This window comes from Xiphias gladius, chromosome 11, assembly GCF_016859285.1.
Source record: "Xiphias gladius isolate SHS-SW01 ecotype Sanya breed wild chromosome 11, ASM1685928v1, whole genome shotgun sequence".
Lineage (NCBI taxonomy): Eukaryota > Metazoa > Chordata > Actinopteri > Istiophoriformes > Xiphiidae > Xiphias > Xiphias gladius.
Genome location: NC_053410.1, coordinates 23362173 through 23381435, shown reverse-complemented (window position 1 = coordinate 23381435; position 19263 = coordinate 23362173). Strand labels below are relative to the sequence as shown.

Genomic DNA, 19263 nt, shown 5'->3' with positions numbered 1-19263 from the left:
TGTTTCCCTCTGCTTCCAGTCTTTATGCTAAGCTAAGCTAATATTTTCCCGGCTGTCGCTTCAGATTTGACTGACAAATATGAGAGTGTGAAAGTAGTACAACTCACCTAGTCTAACTCCCGGCTAGAAAAGCGCATTTCCAAATTGTTGACCCTGCTGGAAAAACCAGCAATGACCAGCATAGCTGACTACCAGCATTTCCAGCACGGAAATCATGCTGATCTGTGCTGGTTTTCCAGGAGGGGAAATATCTTTTAAAGACAATAACAGTTCAGAAGAATGTAAAGAATGTGCATGACATCACCTTGCAGTTTTACGTGGGGTTATGGGACACACTGTTTCTTGGCTGGGAGCAGCAACTTCATCTGTAGCATTACGATATATTTACCTCACAGATGTGAAAGAGGTATCAGTCTTCTCATCTCACCCTTGGGAACAAAGCAACAAAGCATTATTCAAATATGTCCAACTATTTTTATTTAAAACAGACTTTTTTGAGTTTTAGTAGATGGTCTGATACTTTATTTCACTGATGTTTAACCTGCTTGATCTGGCCAATAAATGTACAAGACTCAAGCAATTAAAAAGTAATTATATATAATGATTTCAGGCACCAAAAACTTTTACATTTGTGCCTGGACGTGAAATCAAAAGGTTTCGATCAGACCACTAAAGCCAGGTTTCACTGCTCGCACTGTTGAGACTTTCATTTCTAGTACAGTCTAGCTTAGTTAGGATTTTTGCTGATGTTTTGTCCGACTGGAGACAGACCAAACAAGGAGTTGGAAAGGGAGGAAAATGTTTTGGCCTTGACCAAAATCCTGATCGAAGAGTAAAGCGAGGACATGTTCAGTGTAGCTCAAACTGAAAGTGCAAAGTCATGTGGCTCAGTCTACTGTCACTGCTGTTGAGACATGCTTTAGACAGTGACAGGAATACATGCTCAGTGTCAGGCTATCAACACCTCAACATCTCCACCAGAGAAATGATTGTATTACACCTGATGGCCAGAACTGTATCCAGCACTACACACTCTTATCAACTCTTGTCTATGAGGTGACTGTAATTTTTAAGACCTGGAATTCAGCTTCAGCTAGTTTATACATGGTGCTCTCCCCATTTACCTGTCCATCCCCCAAAATGGACTTGCTTTCATCATACAAGATACAGCTGACTTTAGTCGTGGCTTAATTGAAGTCCAATGACGCTGATGAGTTCCTGTAAATGAACTTGAGAAACACCTGCATTTCAAAACAGATTTTGCTACACTGTGGAGGCTTTAACAAAGTTGGGAAGTGTACCCTTACAGAGGCTAAATATTTATACCATGACCATAGATAATACTTGTTTCTTAGTGGTTGGCAGGTGTCGTTTTAACCACCCCTACCAGGTTCTATTAAAACAGCGGGTAACAGTGGCAGCATCGCTGATCCTTCACGCCCATTACTACAGGCAAAACCAGATTGAGGGTGGTGATAAGGAAAAATATTAAATTGCCATAACAACCAGAGAATTATTTCAATATTGATGTGTTATAATAAATAATTAATAATCACAGTGAGTCAAATTTTTTGTAGTTTTTTGCTCTGACCAATCTCTATTATTTTCCAAAAAATAAGGAGTTCTAAAGTGTTTAAGATGTGACAGATTTTTTGTAAAAGTTCAGTTAGTATTCATTTAGACATGAGAACTGTTCACCACAACATCTAAATACCATAATTTAACACAATATTATTGTATAGATAAAACTTCATTATACGGACAAATGATAAATGAATGTTTTTTGTCATGTGGTCATGTCATATCTGGGATAATACACTCTGAGGTGTCCCAGAATAGAAAATCTTGCACTTGGCCCTATCATCCATTATTTTCTTGTGTTTCGACACCTTGTTGTGCATTATTATTAAATAAATATGTTTTTTGCATGTGCTGGTCATCTATAGAGTGTTTGTATAATTACAATGTAAACATAGTAATAAATGACAAAAGATGTGGAAAAAGACATTCTTTATTAAGAAATTATCCTGTAGAAAAAAAAAAAAAAAAAAATAGCAAAACTTACAAAGTAGTCATGAAAATAATACCATAAAGCTTCTGGAAGGTATACAAGTAAGAAAACATGTTAGGCTGAGCTAGGCTAGTGGCGACAAAGTTGCCTTGCAGGCTGCTGCAAAGTGTCCATCATCAACCATGTGTCCCATCAAATTTGTCTTGACTAAGGCGCTTTTTGTAACTGTCCCTAAGAGTATCAGTTGAATGAATTAAAAACAATAAAACACAAAAACATCTGTATTTATAAAACATCTGGTAAAAATGCTCTGAGAACTCTGGATAACACATGTGATCACTGGTATGACACAGTCATTACAAAGGAAGGACACCACTGAATGTGCTTCCTCCCACTTCCTCAATGGAAATTTCAGTACCTTGCCAGTTCTTGAGTGTTTCAGCATAGTTATTGCTTTCACTCTCAACTATGGCTAACATGTATGTACAGAGTGCATTTAACAGCAGATACTCTTTTAAAAAATCAACAGAACAGTGACACACCTTAACTGACACGTATAATATGTGTGAATCTTTTAAAAAGCAATGACAAATAAACCCATGATAGTAAGCCACTTTTTTGCTGTACTTTCAAAATCCATTACATCCATTTACCCTTGTTTTTTTTCAATATCAAACACCCAACAAAACATTCTTTACTATACAGTACATTGACAGTGAATCCAACTTCACCTGAGAAAGACAAAGAAAGAAAGTAGAACATTCACCTCTTCAGAAATCTAACCTTGGCTAAGAAACCATCAGTGTGTGTGTGTGTGTGTGTGTTGATGAGATCATTATTATCCTTACAACCTAAGGCAGGGTTCATCCACATACAGGTCTTAACCTTGCAGAAACCAGCTGAATTCATGTGAGCTCAGTTTTATTGGCTAGTCTGGAGAACAACAGTAGCTGGAAGCCGAACCATTCAGTGAATTAGGGGGAGTGATTAGAGCAATGATGCAACTCGGCACTTCTTAAAACATGCTTGTGGTGGAACCTGTACAGAATCACGCTCTACACCAATCATTAAACAAAGTGTCCTTGATATAAAACGAGGCAAGGTTCTGGAACTGCATGACCTATTTCTTGTCTGAAAATTTGCCAAGACACCAAATTTGGTTGATACATTTCAGCAGAAAGCTGTCTTTACAGATTAATTATTGGAAGCAAAGACAAATGACAACCTACCAATTGCCATGGTTGGCCAAACAGATATAGGAAGCATCCTCGGTGATGCCTTTGCTAAAGAGGGAACTAGACAGTATTCAGTTTTAACACTTAGAAACAATGCCTTTGTCTGGTTATGGATCCAACTGCCTGCAAATAATTTTGGTCTCATGCCCACGAACATAATAGCCAAAGCAAATGTCCAGTGAGTCTTACCAAGCAGGAATGGGAGAAGCAAAAATTCTGGTTTTTCAAGGCTAAAAAGACTGATGTACTCCTTGGAACTGCTTCTTGGAGCTGTTTATTTCTTGATACCAAAAATGTCACTTCTTTCAGTCGCTTTGCTGAGTTGCTTTGATCCAGTCAGCCAAAGTTGAAAAGTGGCCTTCTGGGGCCATGCCATTGTTTGAGTAAGGATTCTGCAGATTCTTAAGAGCTTGGGTGTTGCCACTACCGTCTTGCATCATTGGATCCATGTTTGTGCCATTACTCATGGGACGAGGAAGCAAGTTGGTGTAAGTATTTCCTTGGCTTTCCCTTGGGGATTGCTCTTGTCCCACTGTGATCTGGGGTTCCTGCTTCAGCTGGAAGCCAGTCTGAGAAACTCCTCCCACGAGGCCCTTCAGAAAATCTTCCCCTTCCATTCCCTCTAGGAAGGGGAAAGAGCCCAGGCCCTGTGACCCCCCTCCACCTCCAGGTACTGACCCATTAAAGATGTTCTGGACAGGATTGAGGGTATTGAAATTAGGCCACACAGTCTGTAGACCCTGGTTCTGGTTTCCTAGATGGTTCTGGGCCCGGGTCTCCGATGTGAGCTCGTTCCTTTGGTGCTGCAGGTGGAAGAGTGGCTGGGTCTCTGAATGGCTCATTACAGGGGCCTGGGGGACTGTATCCAAGCACTGCAAGTCCCTCATGGAGAGCTGGGGGAGGGTGTTATTCTCACAGCTGTTGTGTTCCACTCTGTGGGAGTAACCAGATCCACGGTTTGGCTGCTGTTGTCTGCTGCTATTAGGACGTGGCAAATTACTCATGGCACCAGACGGGTTTATGGTGACTGTATCCATTGAGAGTACTGGGTTGGGATTTGCCCATGATTGGCTGATTTGTAAATTAGAAGCCTGTGATGTCATTATCACATTCTGAGGCCCTGATTGGTAGGGCTGGTTGAATAAAGCAGGTTGCTGCTGCATCGTGGGTGTGGGCTGTGGCCTCAGGTACATGTTGCTGAGGTCTGGAAAACATATAGTGACTATTAATGTGATAGCAGGGCAGTGCTGTCCTGATCTGGATTGAAGTGTTGGAAGTATTTGTCTTAAGGTGGCTATTTGAGGGAAACCAGTTACCTTTCCGCATATGACTCATGGTACTCTGTGGCACTGCCTTTGGCCTGTTCATAGCTAGACCAGCAAAAGGAACACCTAAAGGAAGGCCAGAAATCTTTGTTACAATACAAACATGTATATCAACATACAAAGGACATGGTCATACATGTGGAATTGTATCAGATGGGTTGTACTGTTCATACAGTACCATATCTCTTACCTGACAATCCTGATATCTTCATCAAGTGCTCTCTTCTGCGCTTTTTCTCATTGTAGCCATAAGGATCTATAGTAAACACAAAATGTTCACATATATCATCTGAAAATAACTGGGCCCCATTTCCTGGACACTACCATCGGACACAAAAAAAATGGTGGTAGTGTGACTTTATCAGTCACAGAAAGAAGACATTCATTGCTCACCTTTGTCGTCGGGCAGATATCTGAAATCCATCGGCTCACTGACTTCCTGATCGGAAGGTCGCCGCAACTGCATGTGCACAGTGACCGACTCTGTTAATGAGGTGTTGTAGTAGGGCGGAGTCTTGAAGACAATGGCTACTTGGCGATGAACATCAGCCTGGGAGAAGGAGCCTTTGGCCTCCCAACCGTCAGAAGAGAAGAATCGCACCTCAATGTCATCTGGCGGTAAGGGGGATGATGGGAGGATAGGAATGGAAAACTGAATGAGTATGCAAAGAGATGGGCACTATGGCTATGAAAAACGAAATGGATTAATAGGATTAATTTATTGCATGAAGATGAATAAAGAGAAAATAGATGCAAGCTATATAAAAAACATATAGTATACTGTAAAATGTGTAAAATAATAAAATGGTGATCGATTCATTGCAATGGTATACAAAACATTGATAGTATGTACCTTTCTGTACTTTGTCACACAGTAAGAAGATCTCATCCCCTCCTTTAACGCTGCCACTGTTCCTGTTGACCCGACAGATCCTCAGCTCTGCTGTGTTTGGGGCCCCTGATGATGCAGAAACAAGTCATAAACATGTTACCCAACAGATGCGACAAATCTAACAACTAACAGTGCACACTACACATAAGAAAACATTTATTTTTGTATAAGTATGATGATGTTAGAATCTGCCTTTACTCCATCTACTGATCTACTGATGTATTGTTGTGAAAAAACAAACAAAACACAGTCAATTTACAGTTGAAGCTTCACCAAGTTGAGTCACATGTCACATGCCTGTTGTCAGAAGAGGAAGTGCTCCATGGTAACAGTGTTGTTTGAGGGTTAATGTGTATAAAGAACTTCCCCTTTCTCAATGTGTGTGAGGAACACTGAATTAGTTCACTATGTGCAACACTTGGAACAGTGTTGAGAGAACATCTATGGGACACACGTACACAGGTCTTACAACAAACACTTGCATACACAAACACTGCAGCTGCAGAACTGTATTTGCAAACACAGCTTGTATAACTCCTCAATTATTGCATTGTATTATTCTTATTACTTTTAATTCTAGGTAAGTGCATGAAATGACATTAATACAAGCACAAAATATTTGCATCTTTATATAATGTTATAACATCATCAGCTCTTGGAATCCACTAACAGCTGAACCCTAATGTTGACACACCTAATCTCAGGCAGCCGGTATTGTATTTTTTATATATATATATATATATATATATATATACACACACACACACACACACACACACACACATTTACATATATGATTTAGCTATTTCTTTATGTTCTCAGGACTTGTAATTGTAACATGACATCAGCATAAACACAGTTTATGCAGGAAGAGCTCAGCCACTCACTGTTGTCATAGATGGGGTTGGTGACAATGGGCTGGAGTGAACGCGTGTAGTGACCGTTGTCATCCTGCAGGAAAACCTGGATGCACAGGCGAACCACGTTCAAGTCGTACTCCTCTGTCTGCAGCAGCTGCTCGCGTGGCACTGGGGTCACACACACATATGCACGCATAGACATGAGTGTCAATATCACTTTTACAGTAAATGAGAAAAAAACGCACTGATGCTTACTGAACGCATTATTACGGACATAAGACATGCAAGCAGCAATATAAGGAAAGGATTGCTCACATCACAGAGTTTGATTATGGTGGAACAGACTTATACATTGAAGTGAAAGTACCTCAACTTTGTACTTAAGTACAGTTATTGAAAACAATGTACATTCCACCTGTATATTCAGAGGTTAGGGGTAGATAGACAGGGTTAGAGATATCCGCAGCCACACAACTTACATAATAGTAAAGTTAATGGAATTTTATTTGTGGTGCTCAAAGCATTGGGAAAAGACATTTGAGAAGAGTTCTAGGTGAACTAGAACTGTCAGTGGAACTAGTTTCTACTGTCAAAAAAAGTCCCCACGAAAGCTGTTAATTGCACAGTAACCAGGACATTGTTTATGAAAATGCACTTTCCAATGCATTTCTCCAATGCGGTTTTTCATTGCTTTGACCACCATAAACAAATTCAATTCTGACAGAGCAAGTTTCAAAGGTGGATATTTCAAAATGTCAGTATAACAAAATATTTGCAGGTCCAGAAAGGACCAGAGGTAAGTGGAAAAGAATTCGATTTGTAATTTGGGTGAGCTGACCCTGTTTCAAACTGGTGGTTAAACCTGGTTTATGGATGTTTACTCCACTACATCCCTAATTATGAGGTATTATAACAATAATATGGACATGGTGAAACTGCATGATAAATGATATAATCCCAAAATGATATAATAAACCAACGTGTCAAAAATATAGTATTGAATGATGCATAATATACAGTATGCACGTCAAAATATTAAAGCATAGTTAGATAGATACCGTAAGTAAATTTGCTATAATGCTCTCATGTTTCTGTCACATCTGTAGGCTGTCCCCAAAACCTCAACTTTGGATTAACACAAACACGTCACAGATAAGCTTTTTCAGGCGTCCCCAGCCTACATTCTCATCCGCACACATTTGCGCACACACACACACATATACATGTACATGTGAGCGTCACACATCCCGCCCTCAGAGGCAACACACAAACACACACCTTGCAGGAAGAGCTTTTACTGAGAGACGCCCACACACACACACACACACACACACACACACACACACACACACAACAGTTTTTCACATCTGCCTACTTTCTCTTCCTCCATCTCTCAATTTCTATCTATCATGCTCACTTTGAGGCCATCCCCGCCTACGATTTGTCACTACGGTGACGCTCAGTGACGTCACCTCGGGTTGGAAAGAAGTGTGAGTGTATGCCTCTGTGTGTGAGCGTCTTCACGACACAGATGAGAATCCTGCACGAGTGACCATGGTGGCTCCTGACGTGTGTGAAAGTGGTGGGACATGAGTGACTGCCGAGTCAAATCTCAAGTCTTAAACTTTGTTTTTGAGTCCTTTGTAATGTGTTTCTCAGCAAATTTTGTGCCACTTCTAAATGCTATTTTCAAAACAGTCAGGTACCAGATTTTGGTTAATATCACATTGATATTCCTGAGAGGAACCAGTCAATATACAATAAAAAACAAAAAACTGCAGTGCAGTTGCACACGAAATGTAGGGAAACTCCTCATCCTTTCTGAATGTGTACTGGACATGTTTAGTGCATACAGCTATCTTAGTATTTTTCCTGCTCTGTCTCTACATACACTGCTGGCACCAGCAATTATTCTTCTCAAGGCTCAAGTACAAGTAAAGTCACCGGTCATAAGTGCAGTTACAAATCTGTTTGGATTTTGCTTAGTCAGAAGTCATCAAGTTTGTGCCTAGAGTCTGACTGGAGTCCACAGTTGAGGAATTAACAAGCAAAGACAAAGAGCAAACAACTAACATGTCTCTACAGTCATTTTAGCTTTTCCCCACTTCTCCTTGAGCAATTTTAGTGAGAAATGATACAATACACAAAAGGAAAGGTTTTCATGTTAGTTGACATGAAGCTTGTTCACAAGCTCTGATATTAAATATCAGATTCGGCCAAAATGTGTCAGTCTGGCTCTGACTTTTATAACAATGTTCTATATTAGATGGTATATAGCACTACGACTGTCTGACCTGCTTTGTATCAGCTGCAGTTTTTATTGGATAAAGCCTTAAAGAAATAGTTTGAAATTTTGGGCTTAGTTGCGGAGAGTCAGATGAGAAGATCGATACCTCTCTCATATCTGCCAGTTAAATATTAAGCTACAGACAGGGGGCGGTTTATATTTAGCAGGTTTAAAACCATTATATTGGATGCATTGTAATAAAATACCCCATTTGGTCATCATTATTGTAAAATGACTTTCATGGTGCTTAAAATGTGTTTAAAGTGTTATTTATGATGCCTTTAAAGCCATATGAGCACTGTGTAGCTTGTGTCCTGGTCACAGTCGTGACTCCAGTTTTCCCTGTCTCCCTCCTGTCTCCTGTCCTGCCCCGTCTGTCTCCCTGTGTGTATGTGTGTCTGTGCTGTGGGCGTGGCGTTCCTCATTCTCTCCTGGCTCCCTGATTGGCTCCCTGGCTCCCTGACCTGCAACCATCAACCATCAACTCATCTGCCCAGCAGTATATCTACTCCGGTTCTTCATCCACTCTTCGGCAGATTGTTGCTTCAGCCAGTTTGGCATCAAGCGCTCACGGCTGCTTAGAAGTGTGTATTCTGAGTTTATCTCCTCCCGTATTTTGCTCTGCGCTAAGCACTGTTTCTCTGTGCCTCAGGATCATCTCGCACTCTCCTGTTTGCCCTCTTGACTCTCCGCCTGCCATGCCCACACTGTTTTTAGTTTTTATTATTATTGATTTAATCTTAGAGATTGTAATAAAGATCAATCAATCACCCGGCCATCACTTAGTTCTTATGAGTCACTGTCAATTATTCAACATAAATAATATGGCATTTTGTCTGGAGTGCTGCCAAACAATGTCATTAATATATAAAAGTTATTATGGCAAGACATAAAAGTTGCTTCCTGTTAGGATTTTCATCGACACTCTTCTCTGGGACATTCCCATATACTATATAGCACATACTATATACCATGTATTGGGTATGTATACTCATTGAGCAGAGAGGTTTTAGTGACTTCAGATTTCTGTTTGGTCATCAGGTTCGTCTTCTGTAGGTGGAACAGATAGATACACAGTGGAGAAACTGAGGGAGGGAGAAATGAAGACTTGCCCTTGTACGAAAGCCAAACTGTCAGAGCAAATACTGATGGAACATACTAAATTGGTTTTCATGCGTGGTATGTGTGTGAGTGTTTGTGGAGTGTGTTATTGATCGAGGCAGATGCTGGACAGGTGCAGAAAGTAGGTTGTAGGTAAAACTGGTGGTGAGTGGATGTGTGTGGTGGAAAGAACCTGGGCCCAGAGTCACCGGGCATCCTGGCTGCATGAAACTTCAGCGTCAAGGGGACGAGGTCAGTGACCGAGGGGGGTCGGGGGTGGGCGGTTGCGGGGTAAGTGGTTAGTATGAATGTGGGTGCAGACTGTGAGACTGAGAAAGAAGGGGAGGCAGGTGCCAAGCCTCACCACAAACAGTGTCTCCACTGCATGACTCACAATTTCACCAGATCTCATGATCTTCAACGTTCAGTTTGTGTGTCTTCTGAGGCTGAGGCAATGACTACAGAGCCATATTATAATTACATCATATATACCTACAGTGTATTATAAAACTACTGTGGCAGTCCGTTGTCTCTCTGAAATCTGTGTATAGCTCTACAACTCTTAGGGAAATCGCTTTGAGGCACAAACATTATAGTGGATGGTTTGGATACAAACATACCCAGCAAGTATTCTGGCAATGGCAAATGACTGAAAGAGTAAAATGCCGATGGAATAACCACTTCCAGCATAGTAATCCTCTGAAGTAAAGCAAAGAGAAACAGAGGAAAGATGAGTTGCTAAAACTAATAGTGGTGTAAAAAAAAACAAAAACATTGGAATAGTGCTTCATAATAATGTTATTCAACTGCACTGACCAACCAACACCCTGGACTGACTTTAAAGTGACCCACGACTTCTAAATAGAAATAATATGTTTGGTATAGACTCAAATAAAGGTTAGGAAGATTTTGAGCTTTTGGAATGATATTCGGAAATAATTCCAAAGACTGTGGTTTAAAATTACTTTGTAAACTACTGAAAAAGCTGAGAGAAATCTGGTAAAAAACAAAAAACAGAGAAATCTGCTCTAAGACACATTCCATAGTGATTTAAAGTCATAGGTGTGGCTGTGAGGGTTTAACCACTATTGTTTTTATATCACTGAGTGATGGAGCAAGCAAAAACTATGGGCTCAAATACAGATAAGCAAGATTTTCAGCTTGTGAAATGAAGTTCAGAAACAATTTCCCATTTGAGAGCCTCGAAAAAATATGTGAAATTCAAAATTCTTAATTCTATAAAAAATTTAATGACCAACTAGAATTTGCACACAAATAATATCAATGGTGAGACTTCTTGCGAACATCTGAATATAGATTTAAAGCTTATAAGTTTTTTTCACAGGTTTAAGAGATGTGATATACAACCACGAGCTTTGAAATTATTTTCGCTAACATGAACAAACTCTTATTGACCCCTATTGGAGCACTTAGTTTTTCCTCTGTCTACTACTCAGTAATATATAAAACAATAGTGATTTAACCTAATGCACTGCATAGACATACCTATTACTTTAAATGATCAATGACTGTGTCTTTGAGTAGATTTGTGGAAAAGAAAGCACCATCCCCCATGTGAAGTACGCATACATTTACCAGGTGCACCACCACAACACCGTGAAATGTGAGGGAATAGTAATAGAGAAACATTTTTCTACGTCAAACGCAGTATTCAGTTCTGTTTCATCACTAGCAAAGGTGGTGGGAGCTTTTTAATCAGTGATCTCAGCCACTCTGTAATCTCACAGGGGTCTCTCACATTCTACAGACAACTCCACCGACACAGCTCCAACAACACTTCACATGCATAAGGTGAGGTCAGAAAGGTTCGTATGTGTGTAAGTGTGTAAAGATAGTTGTGCGAGTGCATTGGGGTGAGTGACGGAGGGTGAGCATGGGGCTGGCTTATCTCCCGAAAGACAGGAAGCAGCTGAGTTTCACAGCAGAAGTGAGCTGAAGAGAGGGGAAGATTTGAGCCATGTGAAAAAGACATCCAGCTGCCCATTACACATTCTCTAGCAATAAATATCTTTGATCTACTTCTGTGGTGTGGTCATGTCTACCTGATCAATAACACTACCTTCACTAGATATGATCAAGTGAGTGTCACATAACTGTATGATATCACAGTGCCAAAACGCTGAATCTTGTACTTTGTACTAGTGGTTACTTGTAATATCAAGAATAGAATCTTAGAATCTTATTCTAACACTACAATGTCGAAAATACAGCCCTCATATAACCTGTCATCTGGGATCCATCTTTAAATCCACCCTCTCAACAATTGTACGGTTGCTGGATGGAAGTGAACGTCTTGATAATGATGACGCTTCATTGTCAGAATGGCTCCTTGTGGACAAAATACCGACGAGATTTCTCACATGATCTCATCCGTGTTAGATGTCAAAGCTGTGGTTATCTAGTCACCTTAGACCTCCCTTTACTCCCTTTCAGATAAAGCTGCAGAGAACACTTCTTTTTCAAAGAAAAACAACCGTAAAACTAGGAATTCATTTTATTCACGTTTTATTCATCTATAAAGGTCCATCTCTTTTCCTGACAATGGACCACCCAAAGTCTGTAAGTCTAAAACTGCTCTCTTAAGGAATAAGATAGAGAAGATGTGAAAGGGAAATATGAATGTATCCAGTGCTATTTTAGATACATCTAAATTTGAATTTTGTGAACATGTAGGTGTAGAAATGCAAACTTTTTTTTTTTCTCTTTTCATCCACGAAACCAAGCAGCTGGCTTTGACATTTGCAAGGTCTGATATGACTACCGCTCTTTTAGGTCTTCTAAGAACCTCTAAACCTAAATTAGTTACGTAACTCTAACACTATCATACAGTTGAGAGAACAGAGATGTGGTTATATATGGTGAAGCTCAGAAGACAGAGCAAAAGACTAAAAATGTCAGCTGTATCACAGTTTTGTGATTTTCTTTTATGTCAGTTGCCTTATCGTTCTATGAGACTCTGTATACAGTGTTTGGGCCTTATAGGATTTGCCCACGGGACAGTGAACTATTAGGAATAATTGCTTTTGAAAACACAGGAATTAATGAATAACAATTACAAAAATGTGGACTATATATATGTGGTTTACAGAGTCCACTGAGGCCAGTTGTCTTAAAGCAGTTTCAATCACCACTCATTGCCACTTGGACCTGCCATCATGCAAATTTGCTCTCTGCAATCTCAGAAACATTGGATAGTATTTTATATAAGTACCAACCATAGCATCTAAGATCATCAACAAACACATGATTGTATCTTTGAAAGACGGAAAGTGAACCTGATACGTCTAGATAAAAACTGCTCATAAACCTATTCCCTCCACGGTTTTACAGACCTGTAAAGCACCATACCCTACTTTTATCTTCATCTCGGAGAGCTGGGGAACCCCCTCGGTCCACCCTCCCCCTTTTAATGAATCCTGCATTCCCAGCTCTCACGTGGCATCCTGCACTGTGCTGAATTGAGCAACTGTGACCAAGAATGGGGAAGTAGCTCAACGCCTGTTTGTACACGAGAACTGCTGTCTGTCTGTACTGGAGGACCGCAGAATGAAAGCACACAGAGGAAATGGCATTACTGTAGATAGCAGAGTGGTAAGAGAGCGGATTTCTGCCTTGATGTTAGGAAAATCTTCTCAACTGCCTTAGAAGTGGGTCAACCACCATTTGCAAACAGTTCTGTTGAATTGTTTTGAACATGTTTAACAGTAAAAACAGCAGGAAAAGTAACAGCAGCAACAACAGTGACAGTAACCAGCCGCAATGATAACAGCAACTATACCAACAACAGCAGAATTCAGACTTGTCATGTATTTCACCTAAATACAATTACAACCATTAGTCAGTCCACTGCTAATTAGAGTCGGAATGATATATTAGTGAGCTGATAGTAAGCTGATAATGGCTTATCAGATATATATTGGTATTAGCATGCACAGTATTATGGCAGAACTGTAGAAACAAATTTGAGTACAACATCTTTCTCGGTTCATGTTAAAAACATTTTGGTTGTATTTGCACTTTTAGTCATAGTTATAGTTGAGAAATATGTTTTCATTTAAAAATGAAAGAGGATTCATAAAGACACAGATCACAATAACGCAGGTGAATGATTTTTAGAACTCACTAATTTCCTAAAACAGCTGGCAAGTGCAGCTTTCACAAACATGAGTAATACTGCGCTAAACAGTGCATTTGTTAGGGACTATTTTCAGCCACGATTTAATACACATTTCATTTAATACACAGTGTTCATGGTAATGAAGGAGCATATGTCACCCAGTGCAATGGGGTGGCTCCCTATTTTTTAAGTTTTTGGACAACAATGGAGCTCTATGGCACCGAGGAATTAAATAAATTAAGCTTTGGATACACACACAATACTTGCTACTATGATCCATTCAATAATGATTTTGATCTTTTAATGGGATTTATTGACAATGAGAAAAATAAAGGAAATTGTTCTAGTCTTGTCCTTTAACAGTACATTTTCAACATGACAGTAGTAAATAAATTTATTATTATTTTCAAATTTAAGTATAAATGTTTTACAACTGTAATGGGTCCTGCATCACAACAAAGCTTCACAGTTCTTGTTTGTGTTCTAAAGTGTTTTTCTTAATGTGTTTTTACGAGCCTATATAACATTTTTGGATTTGGTTTTACTCTCAGAAATCTATTATCAGTACTCGTGGTAAAAAATCCCGCATCGGTCAGGCTCTAAAGCTAATATGTTAGACGAGTAGGTAGAAGCCACGGCTGTCAGTGCTAAACTACAGTGAGTTGGATCGTACTCCCTATTACCGAGATGAAAACAGAGACAGACAGAACTTGGAAAGATGGAGCTGGAATTGTAAGACTCACCACTGAAGGGGTTGATCCCTCTGGTAATCCTCTGTACGATCGCATCTTTCACTTCCCTCCTCCTCACACACTGGATACCCAGGTTCTGGAAACTGTGTCAATAATAATGCAACATTAACATGAGAAGCTGACAATACTGCAACAACCCGATTCAAGTATACAAAACACGTGGGGCCACACCTGAATGAAGTATGTTCTGAAAGAGGATGCTGCTGTGTATGTAGCTGTGTGTTAAGGTCAAAACAATGATGCAATTAATCTCAGCCTTCTGGTTTGGCCAGTAAAGCACATTTTTTACCAACGATTTTCTGATAATAATCGATCCAGATCTGCGGGAGGAGTTTACTTTATCTGCATAGAAGGGCTGGAATTCTACATTAATTTGATTTTACTACAGAAATCCATGAGGGCTTAACAAATTATACACCCCAAAAGATAGTGACTCATTCACACTCTTGCACACATGCTCGAGTACACACACATACACTCTGTTTTTTTCTGTCTAACACACAGCAAACTTGGGTGATGTCACTTGGGGAAATCCCATATTGCCATCATCATCACAGACATGGTTTAACAAATATGCTTTCTCTGTGTGCATGTGTGTGTGTGTGTGTGTGTGTGTGTGTGTGTGTGTGTGTGTGTGTGTGTGTGTGTGTGTGTGTGTGTGTGTGTGCGTGTGTGTGTGTGTATTTGTGTGATTTGCATTTTGAGTTTCTTCCTCCCTATCGGAGAGGTCACCTATTTATGCTCGGGGTCTTCCGAAATAGTCAAGTGAAACACAAAATACTGTTAATAGAGAGCAAATTGAACAGATTGCGGTGTGTATGTGAGACAGAAAGAGTGTGTTTACGTATTTTGATGACAGTACGGGGATTAAGAGTGAGACTGAGGAGATAGTTATTTTGATTATGACCGCAAAAGTGAAGTTAACAAATAGTACAAAAGAGTGCTGTTGGACAGAGGTGACACTGGGGGGAGAACTCACGCGATCACTCTGCGGTCTGGACCAAACTCAGCCTCGTAGAATCCGTCTTTGCAGTCCTTCCCCACCAGATCATGTGGATGCGGTCGGTAGGGCTCGTTCTTTGTCACCAAGTAAACACGGACCTTACCCTTACCAGAGTAATTCAAGATCTGTTGACGAAGAGGAGAAGGTTGCTTTAATGTATACATACACATATATACACATGCAGAGACACTCATGCATGCAAATTTGTATAGAAAGACACATGCGGAGGGGATAGGAAGACAGGAGGAAAAAATGATGTGCTTCACAGAGTGTTTATATTTTTCTATTATACCAATACAGTCTACGTACTCCGTAGGTGCCTTTATGTACAAATACATATGTAAATCTCTCCTTGAGAAAAGTTGAGCTGACTGACCTGCAGACTGGGGTAGGTCCTGTTGTTGTCGGAGCTCTTCTCTCCGGGGATGCTGCCAGCTGAGCGACCCTCACACTTGTACCTGAAGCGCATTCCCCTCTGCTTAGGCTGCTCAAAGATCTGGATCGCCGGCTCAGCCACTACAGAGTACAGATGATGAAAACAGTCAATGAAGGCGTGAGGAGAGGAAGTGACGAATGGCCGAGAAAGTGGCGAGTTGATGATAAGGCACAGCCAAGTTGAATCTGTACACAGACAAGACATTATTCTCTGCTTTTTCTGTTTTCCTGTTTTGACCGCTACATGAGTAGCATTGTGTTGGGAAAAGTAAACTCACTGGCAAACCTACTTTCATCAAATAAGATTCAGGGGACAAGTGTTTTAAAATTTGATTCAGATCTCCAAATCATAAATGCATTATGTAACCATGGCTGCTAAACAGATTTGTTCCTTTTTGCTCGATTTTGGCTCCCTGCTGGAATTGCAAAATTTACAGGGTCAAATAGTCAGGAGTCAGGCCAGTCAGGGGCCATGTTTCTGACATTTAATAACCCAGGAAGCATTGATCTGATTAGCAGGTCAAAAGACATCTAGAGGTGCAGGTTAAAACTGGGCAAAAATGATCTTTTTCAAAGAAGACATTTGACTTTGGAGAGGCCAGGTGTAAAAAATAGTAAGAATGATGGCTGAATTTAGCTGCCTCAGGTTCATGGACCTGGTATTGTTCATGCTGGCTCACTGTCACAGTGTCATGGCTTTATTACTGCTGTTATTTGTAAGACCTGTGTGTTTCCTACTTTGAAGTCTAAATGTCTGCTCTGAAAGAGTTGTATAAATCGTTTTGTCTACAAGTTGTTAGATAGTAGTGAAAAATGCCCTGTTTGAGTTGATATTTTCAGGAAATAACTACTGATTATTTCTCTTTTTTCACCCTTTTTTTTAATTTCCCCCTTTTTCTTGTTTCCTTAATCCCTGTGTAATAAACTGTACCTGTGTATTTGTGTAGAACTGATGAGTTGATTCTTGTCTTCCTGTTTTGGTTCTGCATTTCATTTTAACTGCTAAATTTAAAACGGTCTGTCCTGTTCAATAATCCAATAAGCACTGATTCAGTGATATGCAGTTAGTCTACATATCATGGTGGAAATTATGCAGAATTTGGTTGAAAAGTGCATGTTTTTAGAAGTCCTCTTTACATATAACATCTCAAAGTCTATATTTAGTGTGCAGTTATTTTTCTCACTGAGATAGTTGCGGACTGTAAATCATCAAATCCGTGTTAACTATGAATGCAAGCCTCAGCCATTCTGCATCTAAATCCATGCATGAAATGAGTTTGTCTGTGCTCTGCCCCACATGATGCCTGTGTGATAGAGGAACTAAAACTGATCCGGGAAGTGTTTCTGTTCTTGGCGTACACTGTTTCCAATGATTTAACAACATAAAAATATGTTTTTGTGGACATGACAGCCGAGCAACAAGCACTCCGACCAAAGTGCAGCGGTCACACACAGATGTTATGTAGACCAGTGTGAAACAAGTCAAGTTACATTTCTGACATAATTAAGAAATGTGCGTTTGCCAAAAAAGTGACTCGGCCATGTCCTGCCTTCCTCATTTTGCAGCTACATTGGCAAACACAGAACTGAAAGATCATATAGTTCACACACACACACACACACACACACACACACACACACACACACACACACACACACACACACACACACACACACACACACACAGAGAGAGAGAGAGAGAGAGAGAGAGAGAGACATTTATAACACAATATACAGACTCATACACTACAAACTAGAAAGATGACTACAAAAATCTCTGGTTCTCACATACACTCACACCACAGGTCTGAAAAAAGCAAAACAAAATCAAAATTGAGGAAGTGAAATGACACTGCATTACATTTAGCGATTTTTTTTTTTGGCACGTATAAGTTTAGACTAGTGGAGACAGGTCGCTAATTTTGTCACATGAGGTATTAAAATGACCTTACTTTGGTGTGGATCGTCCCCAAGCATTGAGGGCATAAGAACTGAGGAGGAAAATATGACATAGAGGAACAAATTAGGCACGTATATATGTTATATATATGCACATTTGTTACAGAATCGTATTGAATAGCAGTGATAATGTGACAAAGTAATAACATTTCCCTCAAACTGGTCTGTAGTGTTCCGTTCAGAGCTGTTAAAGCTATCCTGTGATTACTGCCACTGACTCCAGTGACGCTGTCAATCATTGCAACAATGAGGAAGTTTCATTGTTTAGTTAAACAGACACTAAACAAATAGTGCCAAAGAGTATTTAACTTAGGAGCAGCAGCACGAGCGCTTAATTTCTTTATTCCACATAGAAGCTTCATAAAAACAAAAAAAAACATACGCTCGAGTCCGTATGTTTTTGAACATCGCAGGCATGATTGTCAGCATTTAATAAATACTGTCTTAACATCTCAGTCTACACAATACCATGATTATTATACAGTAAATAAAGGTGTTGCTACTCACCATTCATGATGCAAACACACACATACGCACACACTCACTCTCTGCCGTTTCACAGGTTATTGTCTCTCAGAGAACCCCGAGCTGAATGAGTGACAACACACAGAAAAATGCTATTTGTTATACTAGCGGGAATTCCCCTCCGTCACCGCCCCCTTCATCCGAAGTGACCAATGAGAAGCTGCACAGCAGAGCGCACTAAAAAACTGCTCAAAAGGGGGCACAAAGGGCTGGGAGTTCAAGATTAAAAACGCGGTGGTGGGGACATCGTGGCAACGCGGAGCAGAGGAAATGCACAAAAAAGCAGCCCGGAGTTTGGAAACGAAGCCGCGAGAGAGAATAAAAGCGAATGAAAAAAGTAAAAAACAGCCTAGTGGATCAATAGTCAACTGTCAGCTACTGTAAACCTGCTGCATGTCACCACATGCGTCTCTGTGAGGAATGGAGGCAGCATCATGCATACCTGGATACCTTAAGCCAGTCAACTTTGACAGTTATGGTAAATTTGTAAAACTGTACAAAGCACTTTTAAGTTAGTGTTCCACAAAGAAGAAAAAAGTGACGGAAAATCTAGTTTGTGTCTGTTGTGTATTAAAATGATGTTCAAGTCACAAAGCTAACCATCTGTTTCTATAACGGATTTATACCTGGTGATCTTCGAAAAACCAAGAGGGTCATTTTGAGGAATAGTTTGACATTTCAGGAAATAAACTATTTGTTTTTGTTTTTTTCTGAGAGTTAGTTGGAAAAATTGGTACCAG

At 40.0% G+C, this 19263-nt stretch overlaps 1 protein-coding gene across 2 annotated transcripts; it reads right to left on the bottom strand.

Moving 5' to 3' along the window:
• Positions 1-2032: 2032 nt before the first annotated feature.
• Positions 2033-18595, bottom strand: rel (v-rel avian reticuloendotheliosis viral oncogene homolog). Of its 2 annotated transcripts, XM_040138981.1 has the most exons (11): positions 18506-18595; positions 17992-18030; positions 15981-16120; positions 15581-15729; positions 14593-14684; positions 6351-6491; positions 5425-5529; positions 4965-5183; positions 4762-4827; positions 4563-4637; positions 2033-4450 (listed from the first exon to the last, which is right to left on the bottom strand). In XM_040138981.1, exons 1-11 carry the CDS (start codon positions 18510-18512, stop codon positions 3552-3554), a joined length of 1932 nt encoding a protein of 643 aa, XP_039994915.1. In that variant the 5' UTR covers positions 18513-18595; the 3' UTR covers positions 2033-3551. The 2 variants fall into 2 exon arrangements, with proteins under 2 accessions (XP_039994915.1, XP_039994913.1); XM_040138979.1 differs by lacking the exons at positions 17992-18030; positions 18506-18595 and having other exon boundaries at positions 15981-17678.
• Between the last annotated feature and the right edge of the window lie 668 nt (positions 18596-19263).

Excerpts from the sequence above, each read along its gene's own strand:
- rel (XM_040138979.1), bottom strand. The coding sequence starts at position 16,244 with ATGTCTTGTCTGTGTACAGATTCAACTTGGCTGTGCCTTATCATCAAC. Across the intron at positions 15,730-15,980 it reads GGACCTACCCCAGTCTGCAG|ATCTTGAATTACTCTGGTAA; the intron begins GTCAGTCAGCTC and ends CTTCGTCAACAG. Across the intron at positions 4,638-4,761 it reads GAAGATATCAGGATTGTCAG|GTGTTCCTTTTGCTGGTCTA; the intron begins GTAAGAGATATG and ends GCCTTCCTTTAG.